The 27,198-nt window shown below is 34.6% G+C and overlaps 2 protein-coding genes and 1 long non-coding RNA gene across 7 annotated transcripts in view; 2 read left to right on the top strand and 1 right to left on the bottom strand.

Annotated features, from left to right (window-relative positions):
* Window positions 1-27,198, top strand: part of LOC138124588 (uncharacterized) — a 211,906-nt gene that overhangs the window by 73,996 nt on the left and 110,712 nt on the right. The gene's annotated exons all lie outside the window — the stretch shown is intronic.
* Window positions 1-27,198, bottom strand: part of Brf (Brf RNA polymerase III subunit) — a 91,297-nt gene that overhangs the window by 62,836 nt on the left and 1,263 nt on the right. The window lies entirely within an intron of this gene.
* lute (BTB/POZ domain containing protein 3 lute) lies at window positions 3,192-27,197 on the top strand. 5 transcript variants are annotated; one of them, XM_069037338.1, is made up of 7 exons: window positions 3,192-3,406; window positions 5,699-6,069; window positions 23,873-24,272; window positions 24,519-24,735; window positions 25,639-25,882; window positions 25,946-26,004; window positions 26,057-27,197. In XM_069037338.1, the coding sequence occupies exons 2-7, from the start codon at window positions 5,838-5,840 to the stop codon at window positions 26,522-26,524; spliced, it is 1,620 nt and encodes a 539-aa protein (XP_068893439.1). In that variant the 5' UTR covers window positions 3,192-3,406; window positions 5,699-5,837; the 3' UTR covers window positions 26,525-27,197. The 5 variants fall into 5 exon arrangements, with proteins under 5 accessions (XP_068893439.1, XP_068893438.1, XP_068893437.1 ...); XM_069037337.1 differs by having other exon boundaries at window positions 3,193-3,406; window positions 23,876-24,272; window positions 25,639-26,004; XM_069037336.1 differs by having other exon boundaries at window positions 3,193-3,406; window positions 25,639-26,004.

Here is a 27,198-nt window from a genome sequence, read left to right as displayed (position 1 = left end):
ATTTACACACGAACGAGTTGAATACAACGTTTTTTTGTTCGACGAGCCCCTTAAAGGCTCCAAATCGCTTAAAACCTTTAAAATTAGCTTGACGTTTCGTTTTGAAAATTCTCAAATTTTGACAGTGTCGAACAAAAAAAATTACTAATCAATGTCAATTAATGTCATACAACATGATGGTAGGTTATGATATTTACGACCGTTTTACAATGGGGCATTTCCCATTGTGTCAAAACATGATTTTGACGACCAGTTTTTTTTTGCTCGCGACAGTACAAAAAAATGAGCCAATCATTTACATCGGTATAGCCCGCTTTTGCCGATCTGTTCGATGCATACCATGCGAACATTGAGAGCAACCAACACCATAACTTGTCAAGAAAGAAAGAAGGACAGGAAGAAAAAAGGACGAGAAAATGTTGCATTTGTCCAAATAAAATACATAGGTAGAAAAAGAAGAGTCGTCTGCTCAATAAAGAATAAACTTATCAACGCATCTTTGAATTCAGAATATCAATACTTTGATATATCAACATTGCTCAGCCCCGAGAAAAACCAAATAAATCAGTTCCGCCTGCATTGCTACCGAACCCTCACTGTCACTTTTCCCGCCTGTTGATCGCATTTCTCGCAAGTCAGCCAGCGATTTCGTTGCAAAACCCAAAGGCACGACTCCGATACACATTCACTTGTATTTTTCTTTGTGTTGTAATGGTACCTGTTACGGGATATAGGTACAGTTGCGCCTTATAGACACTTGTAAACACTTTCTAAACATAATTAATATTAATCTGGTAGTCGATTTGGGCAATAAATAATAAAATTTTTCGAAACGGTTGCAATTCAAATAAGTTGCTTACACAGTTTGCAACAGTTTATGACCATTTAGTTTGTTTTACACCTGTGGAACATTGTCAACAAACGGATCGAAACTGCGGCGTTGCACGTTTAGTGTTCAATGTCGAACCGATGTTTTAATGACCTGAAAAAACTGATATGGCAATTCAAGTTTTGCAATGTCCAGTTTTCACCAATTCTGGAGCAAGATCTCGCAGGATGCAGCAACAGCCGCGTCAAAAATTACCACCATTTGTCATCGTTCGGGGCGAAATTTATGGACTGCCCCTTCCCGAGTTGAAAAAGGCACACAAACACGCAGCTGATGAATTCCTGTTAGACAACGCATTAATTAAATTAATCAAATTGTGGCAATTCGTGCGAAGAAATGCTCGACTGGTCAGAATCAATTTAAAATATGTTGGGGTGTTTGTCGAATTATGGTAATGTTGAAAATTAAACTAAATTTATTTCAGAAATGAAGTAATAAGAGTTGAGGTCAACCAGACGTGTTGCTTAACCGCATCAATTGGGACATATTAAATGAAGTATCGTCCTAATATAGACAACAGTTGAATAAAACAACCAACAGTGCAGTTGTTCACAGTGGCACAAATAAGGAAATTATTAATTATGGTTAGAATATTATTAGTATGTCGAGAAATACCGAGCAAGTCAAATCACGAAAGCAATCCTTCTATTTATGTCCCTGCGTAAGAAGCAGTTCAAAATTCTTCACTAATATCTAAACAAAATGCTCAAATACAGTTCGTTCTTTTGTTGACTTAATTTATAAAATCTCTCAATATCTACTGGAATTTTTAAAGTTGTATACTTCATGTCAACACAAAAACTTTCCCATCTACATATTATTTTGTAAATAAATATGTATGGACAACAAACATTTAATAAAATAGTGAATACAAGACTAGACTCATGGTTATTTCTTGCAACTAGAGGTCGGAGTGTTACTAGGTTAGAATTCTAAACAGTGACTAATTCAAGAAAAGTAATAATACACAAAGAACATATCTTTGATACTGGTCTGCAAATATTTTATATTGTCAGGAGAAGTAATTTGCAAAAAATTACATACTAATATTTAATAAAAACATGTCAAATGATGTATGTATTTTATTTTTAAATTTTTAACTAGATGACTCAAAACATTTTGACTGTCGATTCTTCCTGCTGTCAACAGAAAAGCATATTTTATAAAATCGATCAAATCACAAAATGGTTTACCAGCAAACCAAAAATCACAACTTACCACTTAAAGTTTATAAATTTAGAAACGTTTAACTAAAAAGTCTGTGTAAAAACCAATATTAAAATGTGTTGCCAAATTATAATCTTATTGGTCGTACATATTTACATTTTAAAATTTTTAGAAGAAAAAGGGGGCAACGGCACGTTGAAAAGTTTTTTCTCTAGTTTAAATAAATAAGTAATTCTAATAATAAACTATAAATTCAAGAATTCTCAGGAATTATTTTTGAAAAAAACAAGTTTATTTTCGCTTATTTGTATAAACTTAGATAAAATTATTAAGTAAAAGCTGCAAAAATGTTACTGAAATATAATAATAAACAAACTACACGAATATAACAAATTTCAAAACAATTGTTAACGGAGCACAGACTGGAGTAACTAAAATCTCAAACATTTCTTCAGGCTAAAAAAAGGAATTTATTCAAACATTCGGTCAATCACCTCTACAGGAAAATAGTTTAAATAAACATGTGTATTACAATACTGTGAAAGAAAAAATTAAATATAATCGTTTGAATAAATGACGAAGGATCAACATTAAAAACATTTTAAGATGTCTTTTACATCTAAATCCAATTGTTCTCATTCTAATCTTCCAAGGTTCACAATAATGTCGAAACTACATTATCGAGAAACACGGCAAAGTACTTGCCACAACGACACAACTTCAAGTTCCAGTACTGGCTACGTCCTAGTAGTACCGAATTGAGTATTGAGTAGTAGTACAGAATTGAATTGCAAAATTAAAAAAGTCAACGTCCACGACTCATTGTCGTCTATTTTTACAAAACAATCTGTTTCTATTTTGGGAAACTTGTCCTATTAACCGGTCATGGGAATGCACACGTTTACATAAATTTATTAATTGGTGACTATCTTGATCGGAAGAAATGCAAGTGCTGCAGAAGGTCCACCGGTGCATGCTGCCTCTTTCGACGGCTCCGAACGCATCTGATCAGTACCATACGAAGTCGATCAGCTATAGAAACTTGAAATCACTCGTCGACCTCAAGATCTCGCAGCCTTGGTCGGGAAACTCGGTGTAAGTACTACGGCGAAGAAAGCACACGTTATGTCGGCACACCGTCAGTTTATGTGATTGTTTCGGCCAGGTGAGAGTGCTCGACCAGTGCTTTGACCAAACGTGACAGTTTGTAGTCTGCAGGGGTACGATTAAACGCAACAGTGTCCGGGTACTACTGACGAAGGTCCGTCACGCGGGATTACTGCAGAAGTGCAAATTTTCAACAGATCTGAGGTCGAACCAGACGCGAGACGAGCGAATAATCTGTGCAAAGTGAGTCTTCAGAATTGGTACAGGTCAGCGGACCAACATCTTCGAGTTAACTGTAACTTTTATCAGACACCAGACTACTACGAATACGTCGGCGGCTACCGGCACGAGTATTTTGAATTAAATGCATCTGTGTAAAATTCTTGAAGTGAAAACGTGAACTGGGGGCTGTTTTGCGGATCAGTGAAAAAGTGTCAAAGAATCGATTTTTTTAATTTTAGTTATGGGATATGTGAGAAATTTAAAAACATATCGATGCCTAAAAACTAACCAGATAATAAATTAGAAAAATCACCTACAAGTAAACATACGGTGATTCTCACAACCAACACCAAACAAATTAACTTTGTCAAGAACAAACTGAAGCTTCTTAGTGTCGGAATTTTGATTATTTTCCTTGAAAATTTACAATTACATAGATGTAAAAATTAAATGTTTTAGGTAAAGTGAAAATTTTTCTAAAAAAAAAAAGACATGACGTATCTGATACGACACTGATTTTTTTTAAACAAAATGTTTCAGTAACTTATTACAAAAATAAAAATTGTAAAAAACAATCGGTTTTCCATAAAATCCATAAAAACTATGTTGATTAAAATTCAAAGCAAAACTTAAGGTTACTTAAGCAAAAACTTAAAGTGCGACAAAATTCTCAAAAACATCGTAAGATAGGAACATTGATTTATTAATTAGAATGTTATTTTCAATGGAATAACAAGAAATAAGCATGAAAGTAAAATAATTCAGAAATATTTAAACCGACAATTTCATCTGTCATTTGAACAAAGAAGAACTTTTAGTTTTACAGTTTGAAATTATTATTAATATTGGGTTTATACTTAAACTGACTAATTGTTTTTCAATTTTTAAAATATGAAAATAAAGTAGTAACGATACTTTTAATCATCTCTTTCTTTCGTATGGATATTTCAAATTTTAAAAAATCTTCTTAAAAATGACCTCTTCTTTTATTTTAGGGTTTTCACAAAAATACTTCAATTTTTAAATTTTGAATAAAAAAAAGCAAATAAAAAAATACCAAATTTAGTAATCTAAAATTAATGAACAGGTAGAATTAGAATTTATATTTTAACAAAAGAAAAAAAAAGTAAATGTTTATAGTTTAACAAAAAAAAAAAAAAATGAACACCTGATTTACACTAGTAAACTTAAAGAGTATTTAAAATATTCAAGATAAAACTATGAAAATTCTTCTCGCCAATTTTTGACAACTCAGTTTGGATTCTTCATTAGTTCATTACATTAATTTTCTAACTTCCCGCTTTTAAACTGAACAAATATCTGTAAAAATAGTCAACTGACTGTGCTTTTGAAATATTTGAAAAATTCTTTTGAGAATGTCCACATTGTGACCAGCAATGACATTTAACATTGACATACTTATTGAAAAACAATCCGAGCAACGTTTTCTTTTCAAAATTTCACTATTTCCAAACGTGGAAAGTATTTATTTTTTCGTGTTCGTTTCCCGAGATACATAACGTGAAATGTGGTATACATAATATACTTAACAAAATATATAAATTTTTCAGTTTATATACCTAACTTGACATCTGTCAAAGATAACCTCAAAATTGACAATTAATTCATGTTTTTCAAAATTCTTGCCTAAACGAACACGAAAAACGTTGTGTGCACCTCGGTCAAAAAGTGCCTTTTGTTCTCGCCTGTTTTCAAGTCTCGGCTGCGCCTCAACTAGAAAACCTCGGACGAAAAAGATGCACTTTTTGGGCCTTGATACACAAATAACTACATATTATTGTTACTGTAAACTTGGCCTTTAGCCGCGATTTTCCAGATTCACGCATAAAAATTAAATTTTAAAATTTCTTAATAATGCAGTGTTGAAGTATTTAAGTTGATGTAAAAGAAAACTGAGTTGTCACAACCTGGAAAAGTATTGGCCTACGCAGTAAGTTCCCAGTTAAAAAAATTACAATTTCACAATGGTAAATAATGCTTAGTGAAGAAAAATAATAGATTGCACAGACATTGCCTCACTGACACTCATCAAACACATAATGACAACATTTGCATGATCAAGCTTTGTAATCGAGGAACACATCCTTGTATAACTCAAGTCCTAAATTCTATTTAAAAAAGTCAAATTGAAGTACGTAAATAATGCACGACTTGCAGAGTGCCTCTGTTTCGCGAGGAGTGATTATATAACAGAAAAATTCCATTCCATAAAGAATTTAATTGTGTTTGAAGAACAAACAATTTTTGTCGATCCACCATATCTCCTGTAAACACTTTTTCTACGATTTGCAGGTTGAATACAATACCCCGTGGCCGAAACATTTTTTCTCGTCGAAAACAATCCTCGTAAAGAACAAGGTGGAGGATTGTGTCGGCGGTCGAAGTGTCGATCGATTTTGTGATCAATCGATGAACCTCTGATCACGGTGATATGCTGGGTGCCGAGCAAGCTGGACTAAACGCTGGGCGTCATGCTTTAGCCTGGGTGTTGGGACAGACGGACATCTGGTACTTGCTGTACCGGTGCGCCAACTACGTCAGCAAGGGACACGGACACTCGCCCAGCAGCGTTTCCATTTTGGACAACCTCTTCACCCTGGACGAGGACCACTTCGACTATTCGGAAGAGGAAGACTTCAACAACCAGTTCCTTCAAGGAAGAGGTGCGTACCTACGTGACGATCCTTTAAATAGGTTTTGGAGCTTCTCAAGGTTAGCTGTTAGATCTCATTCTTTTACTTGCCCTTTGGTATTCAAGCCGCAACCATTTTTTTACCAGACAATTCTAATTCAAAGGCCGACTTTTCAATGAGAACTTTGTTTACCTCATACTTGGACAGAGGTTATTGCATATGTGAGAAAAATGTATAATCTATTAGAAAGCTATGTGGACAATAGAAGAATTGATAAATTTATTCTATTGGACTTTTTCCAACTGTCATCAGTAACTTATTTATACCTCATATAAATGGTCTATTGTTTTCAAAATAGAAGAATTAGCTATTTATGCACCAAGGGCGTTACAACGATGATGACGCCCGGAGAACAATGAATCCAGCTCGAGGGCTTTAGCCCGAGAGATGGATATCGTTCGATGGGCGTAATCATTCGGTGACGCCGTGGTGCATACAAGATTTTATTTTTCATTATACGTGTTCTTAAAAAAAAAACTGGCATCTTTGCAATTATGAATTGATAAGGGCGTTATGAATTTCTTACGCCCGCTTATTCTTATTACGCCCTGTTATTATTCCCCAGTTGATATGGACATGTTTACGTATTTCGTATCCTAGGAGTTATCATGCAATTATACTAAAGTGAAAAATAAATATTTTTAAATTAATTTGGGATTTCGTTTATCATTTTTGTCCTTTATCATTTTCACTTAAACTTCTAACTGCACTAAGAAGCATTTTCCCATCATTTTCATTTTTTCAACCCTTCGCGTTTCCACACAATTACGTCATTTATTTTTTTTAATGGCAATTTCTAGTTTCTTTGCGAATTGGAATAGATTTATTAAATTCTGATATATGTATGCCAATGTACTTTGTATGACCTTTGAACTGCTAGTTAGTAGTTCCTGAGATATCGATTTTTAAATGTTGAAAACAGAGTGGCAATGAATTTCCAATTTACCTCGGGAACCTTATTCGAAAAATCATACACAATACTTGGGCGTAAATCTGAATTTAACAATAATCTATCGGAATTTGTAAAAAAAAGATGGTGCTGTTTTGAAAAGATGATGACGACGTCATTGTGCGAAAACAGAAAAATAAAAGTTATTGGAAAATGCTTCTCTTAAAGAATTCAATTGACTTCTCTGAGTTCTTTTCAAACTCAACGGAAAAGAAAACTTTTTCATTATTCCAGACTTTTGGTACTCTCTGTATAAGGGCGTTAGATAATCTTACTTTAAAAGAAATAACTTTTTAAACGTGGAAGTATCAAGTCAGGCAGGGCTACGATACATAAAAAATATACCTATAACAACTCTTCAACTACTCAATTCCAGATTGTTTTTTTTATGCATTAATTTGCAATTTTCAGCCCAATTTCGAAGTTTTAAACAAACTGTAAAACTTATCTATCAGAAAACCTATCTAGGGCAGCCTTTGTACATATATGTAAACTGAAAATGAACTGCATAATTCATTGACCATGATCCCAACAATTCTAATTCAAGTTTATTTACCACAAGATGCAGTAAAAAATAAATCAATCAATCGCTTTAAAAACATTCTGAAGTGTCGATATTTTCCAAGGGATTATTTTTTTTTTTTTAATCAAGATTAATGACAACGATTTAAAAGTTGAAAAGACAAATAAAATATGGGTTAAATTTCCCGAAATTATCGCTATCTAATTACATTGATCAAACGACTTCGGTAATAATTTAGATTATCTCGGATAATTAAGCAGCCTGTGTGTCATAAACAGTGAAAATTGGTATAGTATTACAACGATAAAGGAAATGTTACCAACAAATAAATGGTAATAACCTAATGATAGTTAAATACGAAACAATTTATTGCTCGTTATTTTAAATGGGAAATGTAGAGAATAATTCACACAAAAACAAAAAAAAATTATTACACATGTGAAAATGATTTGGATAATTACCCGATTGTTCTTGTTAAAAAAAAATTGACATTTTTAGCGCAATACTGAATTGCTTGATAATGTCTGGACATATTTATGATTGAAGACAACTTCTCCTAGAATGTTTATGCAGTTTATATTTAAGACTTTGAAGCAAAACCTCTAATTATTATTTATTCAGGTACTGATTGAGATATTTCTTAGTTTCTTTTCTCTGTGTACAAGGGCGTAGCAATGAATTTTCGCTGGGGTGGGCCAGATTTTAATAGTAAAGTCCATTCACGTTGGATTTTCCTCTCAAGGTCAAATAATTTAATTTTTTGGCCCTGTAATTATGTTTTGTAAATAGTGACATGCAGCTAACCAACATAATGCGATTTAGCAATGCTCAATTCAACCTGTACGGTGTTTACCTGCATGTCACTATTTACAGAACATAATTAAAGAGCCAAAAAATTTAATTATTTGACCTTGAGAGGAAAATCCAACAAATGGACTTTACATACTTACATAGTGTATTTAACGAATTTGTGTGTAAATTGGGCTTTGTTTGGCATGAGTGGGCCTACGAGTGCCAAAAAAAGCCCAATTTACACAGGAACGAGTTGAATACAAAGTTGTTTTCTTCGACAAGCCTATTAAAGGCTCAAATCGCTCAAAATCTGTAAATTAGCTTGACGGTTCGTTTTGACAAGTTGTGACATTTATCAAAATCCGTTCACACAGGAGAACATTCTCAAATTCTGGCGGTGTCGAACAAAAAACCACTTTTAAACCACCGCTGCTGACCGACCACAGACATAGATCTACATAGATTAAGTTAAGCCTGTGAAAGAAAATTGATATAATCACTGAATAAACTCTGAATTTTTCGAGAATTTTTATCATTCCATTCAGCGCTTTCGTGTTTGATTCTTTTTTTAGATTATTGCAGATGTATTTTGTTTTTAATAAGTGTTTCACTTTTATTCTGGGGTGGGCCAGAAAAATTCTGGGGTGGGCCGGGCCCACCTGACCCCCCCTCCCCCCTTTGCTACGCCCTTGTCTGTGTATAACAATTTTAATCTTCGCTATTACAAATTTCTAGAATAACTTTTGCTAGAAATTCAACGAAGAGTGTCGGTTGTATTCCCCCAACCGCTAAAATGTTATACTGGGTGTCCACTCTCAAAGTCGATCATAGGCAATTAACGGCTCTGTAACTAAACAGCGCCGGACAAAATAGCGCTGGACAAAATGACGTGCGACAAAATAGCGAACAACTAAAATATCGCGCGACAAAAAAGCGACGCGACTAAAAAGCGTGCTACTAAACAGCGTGCGACATAATAGCGCAAAAATAAATAAACTTAAAATAAAATTAGTCGGCTCCATAACTAAACAGCGCTGAACAAAATAACAGCGACAAAATAAATTAGTCAACGTCAATGGAATACATAAAGTCGCAGAAAAACGGGAAACTCTTGCTGTGTGATGGGTACAGATATAGAAAAGATAAGGCGCGCCTCAATTCCACTTCGTGGCGATGCACCAAAACTGGTTGCAAGGGGAGGCTGTTGGTGACGGGAGAAAATTACAAGAAGGCAACAAATGAGCACAATCACGGTCCGGATCCCGCAAGCAATGAAGCACAAATTGTTAGAGAAAAAATTAGAAAGTCAGCTGTATCATCCGAAGAAAGGCCAAGGGCTATTATTCAAGCATGCAGCAGTAATATTTCCGAAGAAGCTTGTGTCCAAATTCAAAGTTACGATGCTGCAAGACGTACTATACAGCGTCAGAGAAATAAAATTCTTACAAGAAATACAACCAGGAATAAGAATATTTCAGAAATTGACATTAATGAAGAGTACAAAAAAACCGACAGAGGGGAAAATTTTTTGCTGTACGATTCTGGTAATAATGACAACAATCGAATCATCATGTTTGGCACGGCAAGAAATTTTGCACTGCTAAATGAATTTCCACACTGGTGCGTTGATGGGACATTTAAGGTAGCTCCACAATTCTTCACTCAAGTATATACTGTTCACGCATTGATCAACAACAGAGCTCTACCTATGATATATGTATTATTAAACAATAAACAACAGGCAACGTATAAGAGAGTATTTGAGAAGTTGATGGAAATTGAGCCAACGCTAAGACCTGAAAGCATAGTAAGCGATACCGCGCTGGTATCAGAGAACCAAAAAAACCCAACTGCAAGTACGTGCAGCTAAGAAGTAGGCTTAAAGTTCTGGCTGAAAACTATGCCTTTAGAAACGTAGAGGATTATTTGGTTTCGGTCGCACTTAATCTTTCATTGTAATTATAACTGTTGTGGTTTACGTTGTGTTTATATTATTCTTGTTTTAGAAATAAAGTTGATTTGAAAATTTTAAATATTGAGGTTGACAAACTTTGACAAATCTCGGTAGGTACGTTCACTCAGCCTAAATTTTCAAAAAATCTCAGAGGCGTCCCAAGTTAACTGTAGTCGATTTTTATCATCACAACGGTACCACATAAAGCTGTTTTCAACTTGCGCCATTTTGACTAACGCTGTTTTGTCCTGCGCTGAATTGACCAACGCTGTTTTCAACTTGCGCTATTTTGACTGACGCTGTTTTGTCGTAGCGCTATTTTGTCGCTGTTATTTTGTCCAGCGCTATTTTGTCCGGCGCTGTTTAGTTACAGAGCCGCAATTAACACTGTGCATTCAATTTGTACGGTTGGCTTAAAAAAAAACGGGAACTGTCAGAAAAAGTTCTGTCAGATTTTGTTAAATTTTTATAGTTTGAAACGGCTTTTTCGAATTTAGGTTAAAAAACTGCACTTATGTGTCAGAAATACTACTATCAAACAGACACAAATTGACATAAATTGACAAATTAAATTTAATTCAGATTAGGTCAAATTTCATTTCCTGTTTTTTTTTTGAAGCCAACTGTAGGTTATTTCTATACATCAAAAGAATTAATAATACATAATAATAATATTAAAGTGATTAACAGTTTTTAGTAGTTTTTATTATAAATCCTTTGGAAAAAAACAATACTAAAGACAGATAAAATTACAATAAATATCAAATAACCCCCCGTTTTCAATAAGCAATACCCCAATATGTTAGTATAAGCATTACAGCCCTTTCGCAATGACGTTAACGTTACATCGATGTTAAAACGTTAATGTTAACGTTAGATCTAATTACATGTATTTTAGTATTTTTTTTAAATTATTTCCATTGGCTAATGTTAGAATGTAACGTTAAGAATCCAGAACATTTCTGGGTCTAACGTTAACGCTAACAATATCATGTAACATTAACTTTCATCATAACACCATTGTGAACGGTGTACACTGAAATACATGTAATTTTGAATTTCTAGATCTAACGTTAACATTAACGTTTTAACATCGACGTAACGTTAACGACTTAACGCCATTGTGAATGGGCCTTTACTTGCTTGCCTTGCTTTTAAGGTGGGCCCACAAGAAAAAGTCGCAAAGTGCTAAATCAGGAGATCTTACTGGCCAATTTATAGCACCATGTCTACCAATCCAAGCTACTAATACCTTAGTTACTAATAAATCTAAATAAGTTGCTGAATTTTAATTTCCATCTATTTCAGATGGACGTGATATCACGTGTTTTGAACATTTGGTTCGTTATTTAGTATAAAAGTGCATTCGTCTGTGAAGCAAATTGCCAGCAGAAAGCGACGATCATTGTTAGCACGCTCCTGCATTTCATAACAGAATGCACTCCTACTCCTCGTCAACAGCACAAATCTCTTGATGACACTGTGCCTTGTAGGGATGATATTTATACTTTTCGAGGATATTCTATATCCGCGATTTACATAAACCTACTGCAAGAGAAATTTGTCTTAAACTGTATGTTGGGTCCAAATTTACCATCGTCAAAAAAAAAGGATTTACATACATACTTATTTACATAATTTATGGTGACAGGACAATTATCGGTTTTGTCGGTTTCGTTGCTAACTTATTGAACAGACCAACAGATGGCGCCACGGTCAGCGTCCGAAAAAGAATTACTTTTCGTCCGCTTATGAGTCGTAAAATTACCGTTTTCGTTAAGGGTGCCTAAAAAAGCTGTTTACCATAAAAATTCGTTGTTCATTGGAGTAACCATTCATTTTTCCGTACATAATTCTTACAGTAATTTACCGAAACCCGCTGATTTAATCTTATAAAAATTTGTTACACAGTCTAGGACTGGTTTACAAATCTATGAGGGGCATGATGACCAACTCAATAGACAGGGACCAATGGCTTAACGTGACTTCCGAATCACGAGACAGAATATAGCCTTTTTTTTATTATTTTAAATTTCGCCCTGGGTCGGAATCGAACCCACGACCCTCTCGTCCCTGAGCCGAAACGGACTCCCTTAGGCTATATTCAAGTGCAATAATTTCATCTCTCTATTGATACCATTACCTTATCTGTAAGTTCACAAAATCAAAATCACAAAAACGTTCAATACAATGTTAATTGCCTATGTTCGAGTTTGAGAATGCACAGGCTGCATATAAAGTATCCTTAGGGTCTCGTCAAACGACCCCATAGATATTATATTATAAATAAATACTCACAAGCTGCGCCTCACACCATCAAGTGACAATATGCGATTGACCCTACATCAATGTTTCTACATCCATTTTGCACTGTCAACTGTCACATATAAAAGTTAACGATGTCATAAACTTTAACTGTTACTAACGAGCATTCAAAAAGTTTGTCGTCAAGCAGGCCGTAATTTTCTCCCCATTTTACAAGCACAGATCGCCTTTTTAGTTCTAACATTTAGCTCTAACATCTCATTATAACATACATTATATTGACATTTTGATCATTTTAATGTATCTAAACTATATTATTGAATATATTTTTGCAAAGTAAATAATTCACGCCAATACTTGTTCCTGAATAAATGACGTTTGACATTATGGTTTGACAAACCAGGTCATATTTTAGGGGAAATAAAAGCAAGCACCAAGCTACTTGACCAGATTTTTTTTAATATACGTTATAAATATAATGCATATATCCTGTCTACACGTGGAATTCAATTTAATGTTGATAAATATTTTTTCATTGAATATTGCACCGAAGTTAACTTGTTATATACAAGGTAATCAAAAAGGCCTGTTTGAGTTGGTAATACTGAATTTTATTTTTAAATGGTATAACTGGAGTAACTTGCGGCTGTTAACGGCTTGAAACTGACAACCGCATCATTGACAGGTAACATTTGACATTTCACATGAAAGCGCTGGGTATTTCAAATTAACAACATGCTGGCGAATCTGTTAGAGAGCCTGAAACTTCGAGCATTCCCTTTAGTTAATTTTTAGATGATTGTTCTGTATTTTAAGTTTAATTTCTTTTCACCGTTAATTTGACCTACCATTTGGTCGGGTACGTCAGATATCTGTCAAATAAACCAACAAAACATACCAGATGTTATGGAACGCCACGTAATAAATTTAACCACCAACAACCAACAAGACTCGTTAAACTAAACATTTCTTTTATTTATCCGCAAATTCTTCAAAACAAAGTAAAAATTAAACATAATTTGAACCCTAAAATTCATACCCGCTCATGTGTTTACACACCCATTGATAACGAAGCACGAAAAAAGAATTACTCGATTACTGTAGTTTCAATTTGGTTGTAGGTCGTAAAATTTTATTGGATATTATGAGCGATTAACGGGCACAATGGTTGGGTTTGAAAAGGTTGGGAAGCGGCGCGTGCCGTTTGCCGTACAATGCAAATATACCAAATGTACAATACAACCCTGCTTAAAATATTACCTGCTAGTGGTAAACTAGGATTTATAAGCGCCGCAAGATCTTTAACTTAAAGTACCACAAAATTTTACGACCTACAACCAAATTGAAACTACAGTAAAATACTCTAATGAAAAACAGTAAAAACTGTTAGAGATATTTTCATATTTCATGGCGGAAACAAAAGACTGAGAAATGTCACAAATTTGTATTGTCAGTGTCAAATTTCTCAAAGACGTTCGTGATTTCGACAGAAATGCAGCAAATTGGCAATAAGAAAGTTATTCATCGTCGAACTAGAGAAATAATTTGTAATACGTTTGATTATATGAGAATAACTTTTCACTCAGTCTTTCGTTTCAATTCAAGATATTATCCCTGACATTACGGGTCAGAGAAATGAAAAAATAATCGATTAAAAAAAGATCAATACCAAGGCGGTCTCAAGTTACAGGCCAGGACACTGGCTGTGTTGCCACATTCCCTGGTAGGCCACTCCATGACCTACGGTGTTCCAAAAATTTTGAAACGAATTCGACATTTAAAATAAATTTTGACAAGTCCTTGGTCAAATTCGTCTAACTGAATTAAAAATGTCATTTCAGTGTTGCGTACCAAATTGCAACTCAAATTATGCGTCTTCTTCTTCAAATTACGTAGGTAGCTAAATATTTTATTTAAGTTTCCATCAAATGAGGAAACGAAGCCAATTTGGAAAGAGATTTGAAAAATCGAAGAGTGAAGAATTCACAAAAGTAGCCATGCTTGTGCTAAAGATTTTAGCGAAACAGTTATCAATGGGGACAAAATGAAGCGACTTATGCCAAACGCGGTGCCAAAAACTTCAAATTACGAATAAATTACACTTTGGGAAGAAATAATCAAAATTAGTAATGACGACACAATCACTGGAGAAAATCTTTTGGTTTTAAAAACGAATATTGAAATGAGACTGGGAAGCAAGTTACAAGAAATGGGATGGGATTTAGGCAATGGGGAGAACAAATTGTTATATTTAAGTTGGAAATGCCCACCTCGCGTTAGTTTATAACCAAACTGTTTCAATAGTCCGGAACACAGCAGAGCATCTGAAATGTTATCAGTAATGAGCGCTGTTATTTTTCTGTCCCTAAGGTGGTTTTAAACTATAATATAGTTTAATAGTATATTGAGTTGATTGGGAGCTATGTTCTTCATGTATTTTTTGACCAAGAAAGGGTCGTGCATCTGCGAGTTGAATTTCAGTTTCTCCAAAAACTTGTTTGGTGAAGGGCTGTAGACTGGAAATAAATTCAATAGTATATTGTATATCAACAGTTGAAAATGAAAGATTTCACACGAGTTTGCAGAATTGAGCCCCAAGCCGTAGGCGCGTGGCTTAAGCAAACGAGTGTGAAATCGAATTTTCAACACGTGGTATACACGATATTTTTCCGACGACCACAAAAAAACGCTAATATTCGGCATCCCTTCAAACTTCAAATATTATTCGACAGAGCTGCGGACAAAATAATTATGCCGTTGCGCGGAGATAGACATCGTTAATCATCGGCCCGTGTACAATATAAAAACACACAGCTGTCGGCCAATCAGATTTCTCAAATTTTTCATTGTACACGGTTAGGCTGTTCGTTCGTGTTCGTGTTGAAATCGTTTGCAATTTTAAATTTTCACTAAGGAAAAACCGTGTGAAATGTGCCATATTTCACAGTGGTCGTCTGAAAAACATATTATGTTACAATGCGATTACGCATTTTTGAACTGTCGTAAAATTAGATCACTCATATTTGACAAATGTAAATACAATGACAGGTTTAGTGGATTTCGATTTTTTTCACTAAATGTTGGTGAAGCAATGTTGTCAGACTGTGGTAGGCCATTCCATAGCACACTGCCTTTGGTCAGTGTCATGGCCTGATAAATGTAGATCGCCTTGTCAATACCTATGTAAAAAAATGTTTATTTTAAAGAGTTCTATTGCGGTGATTATAATAGTTTATTTAACGAATTCGTGTGTAAATTGGGAGTTTTTTTGGCATGAGTGGGCCAGTTTAAAACGTGAGTGAAACGAGCGTTTTAAAGGCCCACGAGTGCCAAAAAAAAAGGCCCAATTTACACACGAACGAGTTGAATACAACTTTTTTTTTTGTTCGACGAGCCCCTTAAAGGCTTCAAATCAATTAAAATCTTTAAAATTAGCTTGGCGTTTCGTTTGCACAAGTTGTGACATTTATCAAAATCCGTTCACACAGGAGAAAATTCTCAAATTCTGACAGTGTTGAACAAAAAAAATTATTACGTGGACTTCCATAACACCCTGTACATACAGGGTTATTCACGAGAGGGGTATTTCTGAATTTCTTTTTACCGCAACCCATTATACACATTGCAACAATATCTTGATTTCAAATTTTGAAAACTGAATCCACGATGGCCCTTAGTTCTGTCCTGTGGTTCTGTCTCTTTGACGTTAAAGCAAAAAATCTTTGACGAAAAAACTGACATGCTTCTCATTTATGGAAAGTGTGGAAAGAATTCTGTCGCCGCTGCGGATGTTTAGAAGCCGATGGTAGACACACCTTTTACATTAACTTAATTTGTTAATTTATGTGTTGAATTTTGATTAAATACAGGTTATCTGCCAATCTGACATTTCTCACAAATCTATCCAACTTACTTTGATTTCTAAAAGAAATAACACATTTGATTTAGTAGTTACTGCCATTGGTATTGTTGGTTGCGGCAAAATAAAAATTCAGAAGTACCCCTCTCGTGAATAACCCTGTATATGGTTGCACTGTTGCAAATAGCCGAATAAAAAAATGTTCTTAATTTTATTGCCTACTCAAACAGTCCTCGATAACCTCGTATAGTTGGATTCAGAAAAAAATCTCTTTAAAATGTAATTTAAAAAAAAAATTACGTAAACAATTGAAAAAAACTACTTGACATTAAAATTTATGTTGAGAAAAATAAATAATAGGGCTTTTTATAGTATGTACTTGTAAATAACGGAGTTATGGCATACGGTGTTTTTTTTTTTGAGGCAGCCTCTGTAAAAGCAAACTGCAAATTAATAGAGTTAAAATTATTGCATATGTGTGATTTACTCTTATTACTCTATTTTAGTTATAAACCATAGCGTCGACAACATTTATGATTGAATTCAACTAAAATGTTTGTACAGTATACACTTGGAGCTTATAACCAAACCTTTAATTTTTTTCTCTTTATAACACTTTTTTGGTTTATATTAATGCGATCTTATAGATTATAGAACAACATTCTCAATAAGTTTAACGAAGAACATGGGTTGTATGCGCACTACAGGTGCGATATGTCAAAGTATTCTATCAGCCGCATTTATTTTGTGTAATACCATTAGGTGACCTCTTATATAAACGAATCGTTTAGATCGTTAAATTTCTGCTGATTTGTATACAAAATACAACAAAATTTCTTTTGGAAATACAAGTGATAGTTTCTTTTATTGTAGGTAATGTTATCACTTGGCAAAATGATATTGATCCAAAAAATCTATTTTTAAATGAAATTATTTTTTGCAGCAATTGCATTTTTGCAATAAAAACACAATAATTTTCACTACCTCATAAAAAATTAATGATTTAGGTATTATAAAATTTAATTGTTACAATATTATTCAGATATGCTCATTTATATTTTATATGCATAATACAGTGCGTTTTTTTAACTGTTACCATAGAGAATTGCTTAGTAACAATTATACCCCCTGGTAACTTTTGTTCTGATGAAAATATTCAAACATTTTTGGAACAAAGTAGGAAAATTTTTTAAACTATCAGATAGATTACAATTCAATATCCTGTTAGTTAAAAAACGCACTGTATAACAAACGAAACTTTAAATGATTTCTTTATTGAAATTGTCTTTTTTGTTTTCACTTCTATATCTCTATGTAACACTTTTGAACTTATGCTAATACTAATTTCTGGAACAATTTTTTTCTAGTTGAACCCATTTTTTTTACGAATAAAGCTAGGTCACCTCCTTTTAGATCGAATTATTTTGCTCATCCGCAAAAACAAATCCTCTTGAAAGAGTTGATGGAATTTCCGTTGAAATTATTAACAACAATAATAATTCGTAATTTTTTACTCATAATAATAAATTAGAATCTCAAAAAAAATCACTTTCCTAAATACTTTGCAACGATTACACTTCTAATTTTAAAAAAGACTACTTCCGCTTCTTTATACAGGGTATTTCACGATTGATAATGAGCCCGGCGGAATTGAAAATGCAACCCACAATACATTTCCAAAGTTAATGTGGCTATTTTTTAAATATCGTATTGTTTTAAAATGAAATTATGAATCCATGAGAGCTTTGCTTCCAATAATTTTATTTGTCACAACTGACATTTACGAAAAAGTTAGAACACGATTAAAATGTATTCGAACCATGAAAAAAGAGACACGATCATAATTTATGGAGAATGTAATAAAAATGCTTCTGCGGTTGCGCGTTTATGCAGACAATAAACATTTTCCCAAAAACTCTTCGTTTTTTCACAATTTCATTTAACCAAGCGAACGATAAATTTAAATGAACACCCAATATAAGGCCTTCGATTTATCTCTTAATTGAAATATACTAACCAGTTACATCTGCACAAATGCCATATTTCTTCCTAAAATGCATTCACGTTGTTTTGGCATAATGGAGGCTATGAAAGTTTTGCATTTAAGTTGGTAGTAAAGCTGTCTCTTGAATTAGGTTATGTTTTTCTAAGTTTGAAGTTATAAATAGCGTCAATGTTTAGTGCATTGTTGTCAGTTTTACTAGTTTGCAATAGAAGAATATTCAGACATTGCGGGAAATTCAGCAACATGTTATGTTCATTATGCCAAAACAACGTGAACGGTGTTTACATTTGTTTTACGTATTCACGACATTTACCTACCGCCAAATTGTTCATCATTTTTTAAATTTATTATTTCTATTTTGGAATAGGTACTATTGCGGGCAAAAAAAGTGGGACATCAAATTTCTGTCAGTTTTGAAAAATTCGATGTAGTTCAAGCTTTATTGTCATTTTTTTTGACACTATTCCAGCTGACAGTTTAAGAATTTATTTTATACTCCTATTTTCCTTTTCCAAATGCCCTCTTCTTTTGATAAAGGTAGATTTTGATTGGAACTTTACATTAAATAAATATTCACTACGTGCTTACTTACAATCATTCCCTACAACCTACAATACTTAATGACAACGTCAATCAATTCAAAGTAGGGTTAGAATCAGGTAAAGGTTATTTCACATTAAAAGTCAAGACAATGACGTTGATGTCCCACTTTTTTTGCCCGCAATAGTACTATTCCGGACACGGAATCTTGGCCACAACTGACATTTAACTGACAAATATGTGTGAAATGGCCTTTATTGAATATAACCCAACTTTTGACTCGATAATGCCATTTCCCTGCTTTTTTGATGTCACAAGAAAAACTTCAAAGTGATTTTTAATAATTGACATTTATTAATTACACTAATGGTTGGTTTGCATCATCTTTTTAGAAATGTCTAATAGTGTCCGGAATAGTACTATCGCTGGCCAAAAAAAAACTCGTACATCCAAAATTTTTGTATGTATTGTAAATCAAAGTCTACAACGTCAAACGTTATTGTCAGTGTCAAAGTCAATGCGAAAAAATGGGTTTAACTGAAATTCAAAAACAGACTATAACGCAAGGTTAAAAAGACGGGATTTCGATACGGGCAATTGCTGCTGAGGTTGGTGGGTGTTGATAAAGGTACCCTTTTATTGGCCAAACAAAAAATGAAACCTATGCATACATAACCTTTATTAAAAAAGCGATGTTTACACAACTCAAATTTTTAATTTTTGGATCTGTTGTTCTGTCATCTGTGTACGAGTTTTTTTTTGGCCAGCGATAGTAGGTACGTACAGGGTTAAGGCTAGATTATAGTGAACATAACAGAACCGTAGTGGGATCCGCTTTCCGTACCGTAAAGTTAAACTCTGTGCCAGGCAATGAAAGCTATTATACAGGGTGATCAAGAAAGACTGTTTAAGTTGGTAATGCTGAATTTTATTTTTAAATGATACAACTGGAGTAACTTCCGGTTGCTGACGGCTTCACACTGACAGCCGCATCAGTGACAAGTCAAATTTGACATTTCAAATTAAATTAAACATACTGGTGAATCGTTCGAGAGAAGAGTTAATTTATGTTTAGAGCAAAATGGGGAGCACTTCGAGAATTTCCTTTAGTTAATTTTTAGATTATTATTTCGAATTCCAACTCTGATTTCTTTTTGCCGTTAATTTTTACTCATAACCTACCATTTTGTCGTTATTAATGCTACGTCAGATATCTGTCAAATAAACCCACAAAACATATCCGGTTGCAGTGTTGTAAATAGCCGAATAAAAAAATGTTCTTAATTGTATTGCCAACTTAAACAGTCCTTCTTGATCACCCGGTAGTAGCCGCAGACCGTGCCGCATCGTATTGTTACCGTACGAAAGTTCGCTAACATTTATCTTAGAGACTTCCGATAAAAATTTGGTTATAGCAACCCAAAATACAAGAAACCCCTAGAACTTGATTTTTTGTTTAATTCGAAATAAGTTAGTAATCCAGGTAGCTTGGCTAATAAGACTGATCATGACACTTTCTCTTTATTGAGGTTATGAGCAAAAGTTAATATAAATGTGAAAAACATGACAGATAATACTGACATGACAGACAATAAGGGCCAGCAATCGTTGATTTAAGTATTACTTTTTACCATTGGAAATTGTAGTTTCGGTTTCATATAAAGAAATTTTCATCGGAAATCTCTCGTGAATAACCCTGTATAGCTGACGGATGTTATTATTGCCGCTGATTCTTTGACTCCTTCCTTTAATGTATTATATTTTCAATAATTAAACTTTAGAAAAAATATTGCTTCTATTACCTCATAAAAAAATGCTAATCAAAAATTTTAATTACTTAATATAAAATTATACACATTTACTCATTATACAAAAACTGTCAACTATTAGCAATATTTGAATACAAATAATAAGCTATTCTGCTCCACCCCTCGCCCTAGAAACACATCCCAAAAACGAAACCTGTCATCACTCGTGCATGGCTTAATGACATAAAATTGAACCACTTGCACGGTTGGAAAATTGGTTATAAAAACACGATCTATAAACTAGTTAAACCTTGAAAACTTTTAAATTAAATATTTGTCCTTGAAGAGGTGAATGCACTCTGATCTGTGTTACATATACCTACCTAGATAATCATTTCTCAAATTACTTATTGCAACACCAGTAATTAATTCAGATTTGATCAAATCTTACTTGTCCAATCATCATTATAAATATTACCAATTACATATTAGGCAATCTGTGTTAGCAAATACACCCACAAAATATATTTAAAGGTAGGTTAGATGACTTAGATCGTTTTAATGGCAATAAATCGCTAACTATATTTAAGATGTCTCGTTAATCTAGTTTTTTAACATGAATTTCCAAAGTAATAAAAAAACTTACTAATTTGCAGCCAGTAAGTGAAATGCAAAGCACTGATCGCCGTCGTCTGTAAAATTATAAATTAAAAATTTGGGTTCGCCCGAAAGAGCAAAAGTCGACTCGTATACTCAATTTCATATAAATGTGCATCTAAGCAAGCCATGAAAATCTGATTTTCAGTTGGTAGTAAAGCTAAAGCTAGTGACTTTAACTTAACTTAACTTTAACTTAAAGTTGCTTGCTCTACGCGAACCCGATTTGATTAATTTTTTAGTTTTTGTCCATTTTAACATTGCTGATTTCAAAAGCAATGTTACGTCTTTTTACTGATTGAATTAAAGTACATAATTCTTATTTGTTTTTGTCTTTGTATTTTTACCAAGTAAAGATTTATTGGATATGACCTTCATAAATGTGACTTTTGTAATGTAACTAAATTAAAGGTGCTTTTACAAATGCACAGCTCACTTGATGAACATTTATATGAAATCAATTATAGATTCATTCATCCAAGAATTAACTGTCATCTTCTGTGAAGCAAAGACTGAGGCTAGCTATATGTACCCTTACATGATTTGATCTCGTAAAACATATATTCTCATTTGTGTTGACAAACAAAGAAAAGAATCATTTTTAGTGGCATGCAAAGATGTTATGGTTTGGAAAAATGTCAATTTAAAACCGGAAAAATATGTTTCCAATTAACATAAAATGCGTAAGTGCATTTATTTTGACAATGAATAACATGGAATATCCGCATGGCTCAATCTGCAAGGTGACTTTTGTTGTCACAACCCTCAAGGCCCTCAAATTCATTCCCAACTTTTTTTCTCTACAAAAATTAAATTCCTTTCAAACAAAAAATACAAATTATCCTGAAATTTTCAAAGTAACTTTCCAAAAATATTTTTTAATCATTTCATGTCACTTTTTGATAATAAAAAAATTCATACGAATACCTACTTACTGCAAAACCTGAATACACCACATCGTGTTGAGACTATAAATTATTATTATTTACCAATCATCAGTAAACGTGGACTATCTTGTTTTCGATTTTAACATCAATGTTGAACCAACTGGACTGTGTGGCAACTTCTTTTACAAACGAGCATATCAAGTATCGAATGTCAGCAAGCGAGCGAAAGAAAAGGTCACTTTTTCGCCAAATTTAATATGAAGCAATACAAAGGTGTGAGTCAGTGTGATAATTTTTAATGTCGGTTTAACATTGATCTTATGTATCGGTAAAACGTAAGTTGGAAAATTTCACATCATTCTGATCTTTCCTTGTCACATTTATAAAGGGTGACTATTAAAATTTTCACTTAGGGTTGGCTATGGATCATTCTTTGTTTTCCGTTGCACCTTAGACACTGACAAGTTTGACATTTCAAAACTATGATTCAATTGTACTGACTGACATTTGTCGTTCGTTCTTGTGTGTGTCTAAAGTAACAGAAAAAATAAAAACTCGTTCAAAGCCAACTCCAAGTGAAAATTTTAATAGTCACCCGTTATAATAGTGGTTCAAATTCAAAAATTATTTGACGTTTCACACAGCTAATCCTAAACATACTCGTATTGCACATATCGTCAAGTCAAAACTTATTCATTCCGTTGACCTAAATATTTCTATCGAATCATCTCATCTTATCGTTCGGAAAAAATTAAAACTGACAATTTGACGAGACAGTCAATTCTTTAAATTGACAGGTCGACTGACAAAAATTTGCAATTCGCATAAAAGTTGTCCATCGTTGGTAAATAACAAATTTTACGCAGTAACAAAGCTTGTCGGCGTTAATGTTGATGTAAATAAAAACGGAAATTATTGTTTTGTTTCTTTTTTAATTCAATTGAACCTTGGTGGAAAACACCGAAACATTTATTGACCCCTTTGAGTGTGCGTGCCACAAACACCAAACAGAGAACAGTTATTGACTGGAAAGAGAACAGAGAAGGCGACTGTAGATTTGTGGGGAGAGGTGGGAACAAAACTCAAAGTGAACGTAGACAAAATGGCGGGCCTCTAGTACTTGTGTTTTCTGTTGTTACCGTTGTTAAATCGACCAAGTAACGATGGCGATGTCGAATTTGTACTCGAAAATAGCCCCGAAACCGGTTAAACGGGCTCACGACAACATGTCGGTCTCGCAGACGAACGCTTGGATGAACGGTGAGTCCAAACCAAACAAGTAGGCTTAGGGCGTAGCAACTCAACTACGAAAACAACTTCTAATCGTTCTTTTTTCCCCATTAAAATCTACATTTGCCTTAATTTTCGTTCGAAAAATGCTATGTCGTCAATTTCCGCATTTTCTATTCTCTCTAAATGCTTTACATTTATAATCAGGTTTAACCGTCAATTCTCGGAAGTGGCCCCCTTACCGCAACGCCCAACGCTCTACACACATTTAGAAAACCGATCCAGACACGACCGATTCCAATTACCTATTAGTAGAAAACATCTAGTACCTGGATGTCCATACTAATGAGCGTTTTGTCAACAGCAGAAACTCTGAACAATGGGGCCCTCAGTCTTTCACCTCCTCACATCATCTCCCAGCGTGAGAACCTGCAGGTGATGCAACCTGCCAGCGCTCCCGGTTCGCCCCCGTCTAGTCCCTGCGTTTCGCCCATCGGCCCACCTGGAACCCTCGATCCCAATTGGCAAGCTTCGAAACCTACAGTACGCGAACGGAACGCAGCCATGTTCAATAACGACCTAATGGCCGACGTCAGATTCATCGTCGGCAGTCCAGGATGCACGCAAGACATTCCCGCCCACAAGTACGTCCTGGCGACGGGCAGTTCCGTCTTTTACGCCATGTTCTATGGGGGCCTTGCTGAATGTAAAGAAGAAATCGAGGTACCTGATGTCGAACCGTCTGCATTTCTTACTTTACTCAAGTAAGACGAAAAACAACAGCTAGAGAGGTTGACAGCTCAAATTGGAGTACCGATTCTGACAGATGTTCAAAGAGGGTTGGCAGTACTTACAAATGTCAATAATTTCCATCTGACAGATTAGTTTAAACATCTTGTTCTGTTTATACAAATGTTTTAACGAACATTACCTGCATAATGGGTACACAATTGCGGCTATCAACCTCTCGGCCAACCGAGCCCCTGACTAACCCCCCATTTTCCTTGCAGATATTTATACTGTGATGAGATTCAGCTCGAAGCGGACACGGTGCTAGCGACGTTATACGTAGCGAAAAAGTATATCGTTCCGCATCTGGCTCGTGCCTGTGTGAATTATCTCGAAACTAGTCTGACGGCGAAGAACGCCTGTCTTTTGTTGAGTCAGTCGCGTCTCTTCGAAGAACCTGAATTGATGCAGAGATGTTGGGAGGTGATTGACGCTCAGGTGAGTCTGACACATTCCCTGTCCTGTCTAGACCTAACCAGCGTCCCAGAGAGGTGCAAAGAGACACAAAAGAGGCACATGAGTTTCAGTGCTTGCATTCGATCGAAAATACCTTGAACTATCACTCGATGTTTGAAATTTTAGTAAACGCTATCAACTGCCATGTTTGATAAAATTATTGTTCTCACGTTTATTTCGTTTATGGTTCATTCAAGGCTGATCTATGTCTAGTCGAATAAATAAAAAACGAAGAAAAATCACTAAAAACAAATTGTATGTGATCAAAATGTCGAATGCTCAACGTTTTTTATACACATATCTTAAGTTTAATTTAATTTAAGTATACGTTACTGAGTAAACGGCCAACTTTGCGCCTGCATTTCACGTGCAAATGTGCAAGTTTGTCGGTTACCGCTTACTTTATTAGTCACACTGTGTTTTTAATCCACATATTTACAGCATTGATGTTTTTTTTAAAACAATGTAATTGAATGTATGTACCATTGTGTTGTTAATATATGGATTATAAAAACATTGAGGCCATTCTTTTTTTTAAATTATTTACACCACCTCTGCCCTTGTACATCCTTTTAACGCAAATTTCAATTACTAACGATTGTACATTTCTAAACAGTTAATTAACTTTTCACGCAGCTTTCGCAACAATGACGTAACCACACAAGTTCTTTTTTTATGCGCAATTTTGGTTTATTCCGCTTGTTTTTCAACATTCCACATAGATTAGACCTTGTCAAAAGCGAACCAAAAACGTATGTGTAGTAGTTTTGTTTAACTCGTACCTCATTAAATATACGATGAAACAACTAAACAATTGACAATTAAATTATTAGGCTTGCTCGAGATGTCGAGGTGTCTGTAGTCAAAAATGTCATTTGATTTTAGGCTGAGATGGCGCTGAAGTCTGAGGGCTTTGTGGACATAGACATGTCGACCCTGGAGTCGGTCCTCGGCCGTGAAACTTTAAATTGCAAAGAAATGAACTTGCTAGAGGCGGCCCTGAACTGGGCGGCCGCCGAGTGCATCAGACAAGACATTGAACCCACCCCGCAAAACAAACGAACAGTGCTAGGAAGCGCCCTCTACTTAATCAGGATCCCGACGATGACCCTTGACGAATTCGCAAACGGTGCAGCACAAATGGGAATCTTGACCCAACAAGAGACTATAGACATATTCTTTCATTTTACAGCGAACAACAAACCGACTTTACAATACCCGATCAAGCCCAGAGCCGGACTGAAATCTCAGGTGAGCCGACCAAACTAAAATTTCCTGAAAGATTCTGACGTGTCTTTTTCAGGTATGTCATAGGTTCCAATCATGTGCCTATAGATCGAATCAGTGGCGATACAGGGGTCGCTGCGACAGCATCCAGTTTTCGGTCGACCGTCGAATATTCGTGGTCGGTTTCGGTTTGTACGGTTCGTCTAACGGGGCCGCGGACTACAGCGTCAAAATCGAATTAAAGAGGTTGGGAAGGGTGTTGGCCGAGAACAACACTCAGTTCTTTAGCGACGGCTCAAGCAACACCTTCCACGTTTACTTCGACAATCCGATACAGATCGAACCCGAGTCATTTTACACAGCCTCCGCGATACTGGACGGCGGAGAGTTGAGTTATTTTGGACAGGAGGGCATGAGTGAAGTGGCCGTCGGACAAGTGACATTTCAGTTTCAGTGTTCCTCGGAAAGTACAAACGGAACAGGAGTACAAGGAGGTCAAATTCCAGAACTTATATTTTACGGACCCACTCACGAAGAACATTAAGAGTAGTCACAGGTCGTGTCTGTTTTATGTTCGTTCATTATGTGAACTGTTCACTTTTTGTTTGTTTAAAGTGCTGTGAATCAAGGGACTTTTTTTTTAATTAATTTATATTTAATGTTAAGGTGAAGTTTTTTTTAATATTTGTTTTTATTTACTTCTTTTTATAACCAAACTGGATATCTCCAAAAGATGTTGTGTTCACATGAAATACAAATTTGTAAATATCTTGTTTAAAAAAGTATAATATTATAAAATTATATATTCCCGTAACAAAGCTTAATCATTAGATATTTTTCGAAATGTCTTACAGATTTACGCCTCTGTAATAAAACTGTTAACGTGATACAACCATGTACTGTACATTATATTTTAAGGTTAGGTTAAGACAAAATTCAGTCAGTAATATAATGCTGGTGTAGTTTTAAGGAAATTGCATTATATAACGCAGCTGAGTCCATGTATTAACCGAACAGGGTTTGATGAATACAGACGTGTAAACATAACATTATAGCTTAGGCTTTCTTTTACTGTTTTGTTATATTGAGAATATCTTCAGAGTAACTATTAGCATAGCAATATTTATACGGCAAAGATTTGCTTACATTGCCATGATATTCGTTACTACTTATGTGATATAAAAACTAATTTGATAAAATATATATCTTGGTAGTTTT

This window comes from Tenebrio molitor, chromosome 2 (genome assembly GCF_963966145.1).
Source record: "Tenebrio molitor chromosome 2, icTenMoli1.1, whole genome shotgun sequence".
Classification (NCBI taxonomy): Eukaryota; Metazoa; Arthropoda; class Insecta; order Coleoptera; family Tenebrionidae; genus Tenebrio; species Tenebrio molitor.
The sequence above is the reverse complement of the archived record's forward strand: the minus strand, read 5'-3'. Positions and strand labels throughout refer to the sequence as shown.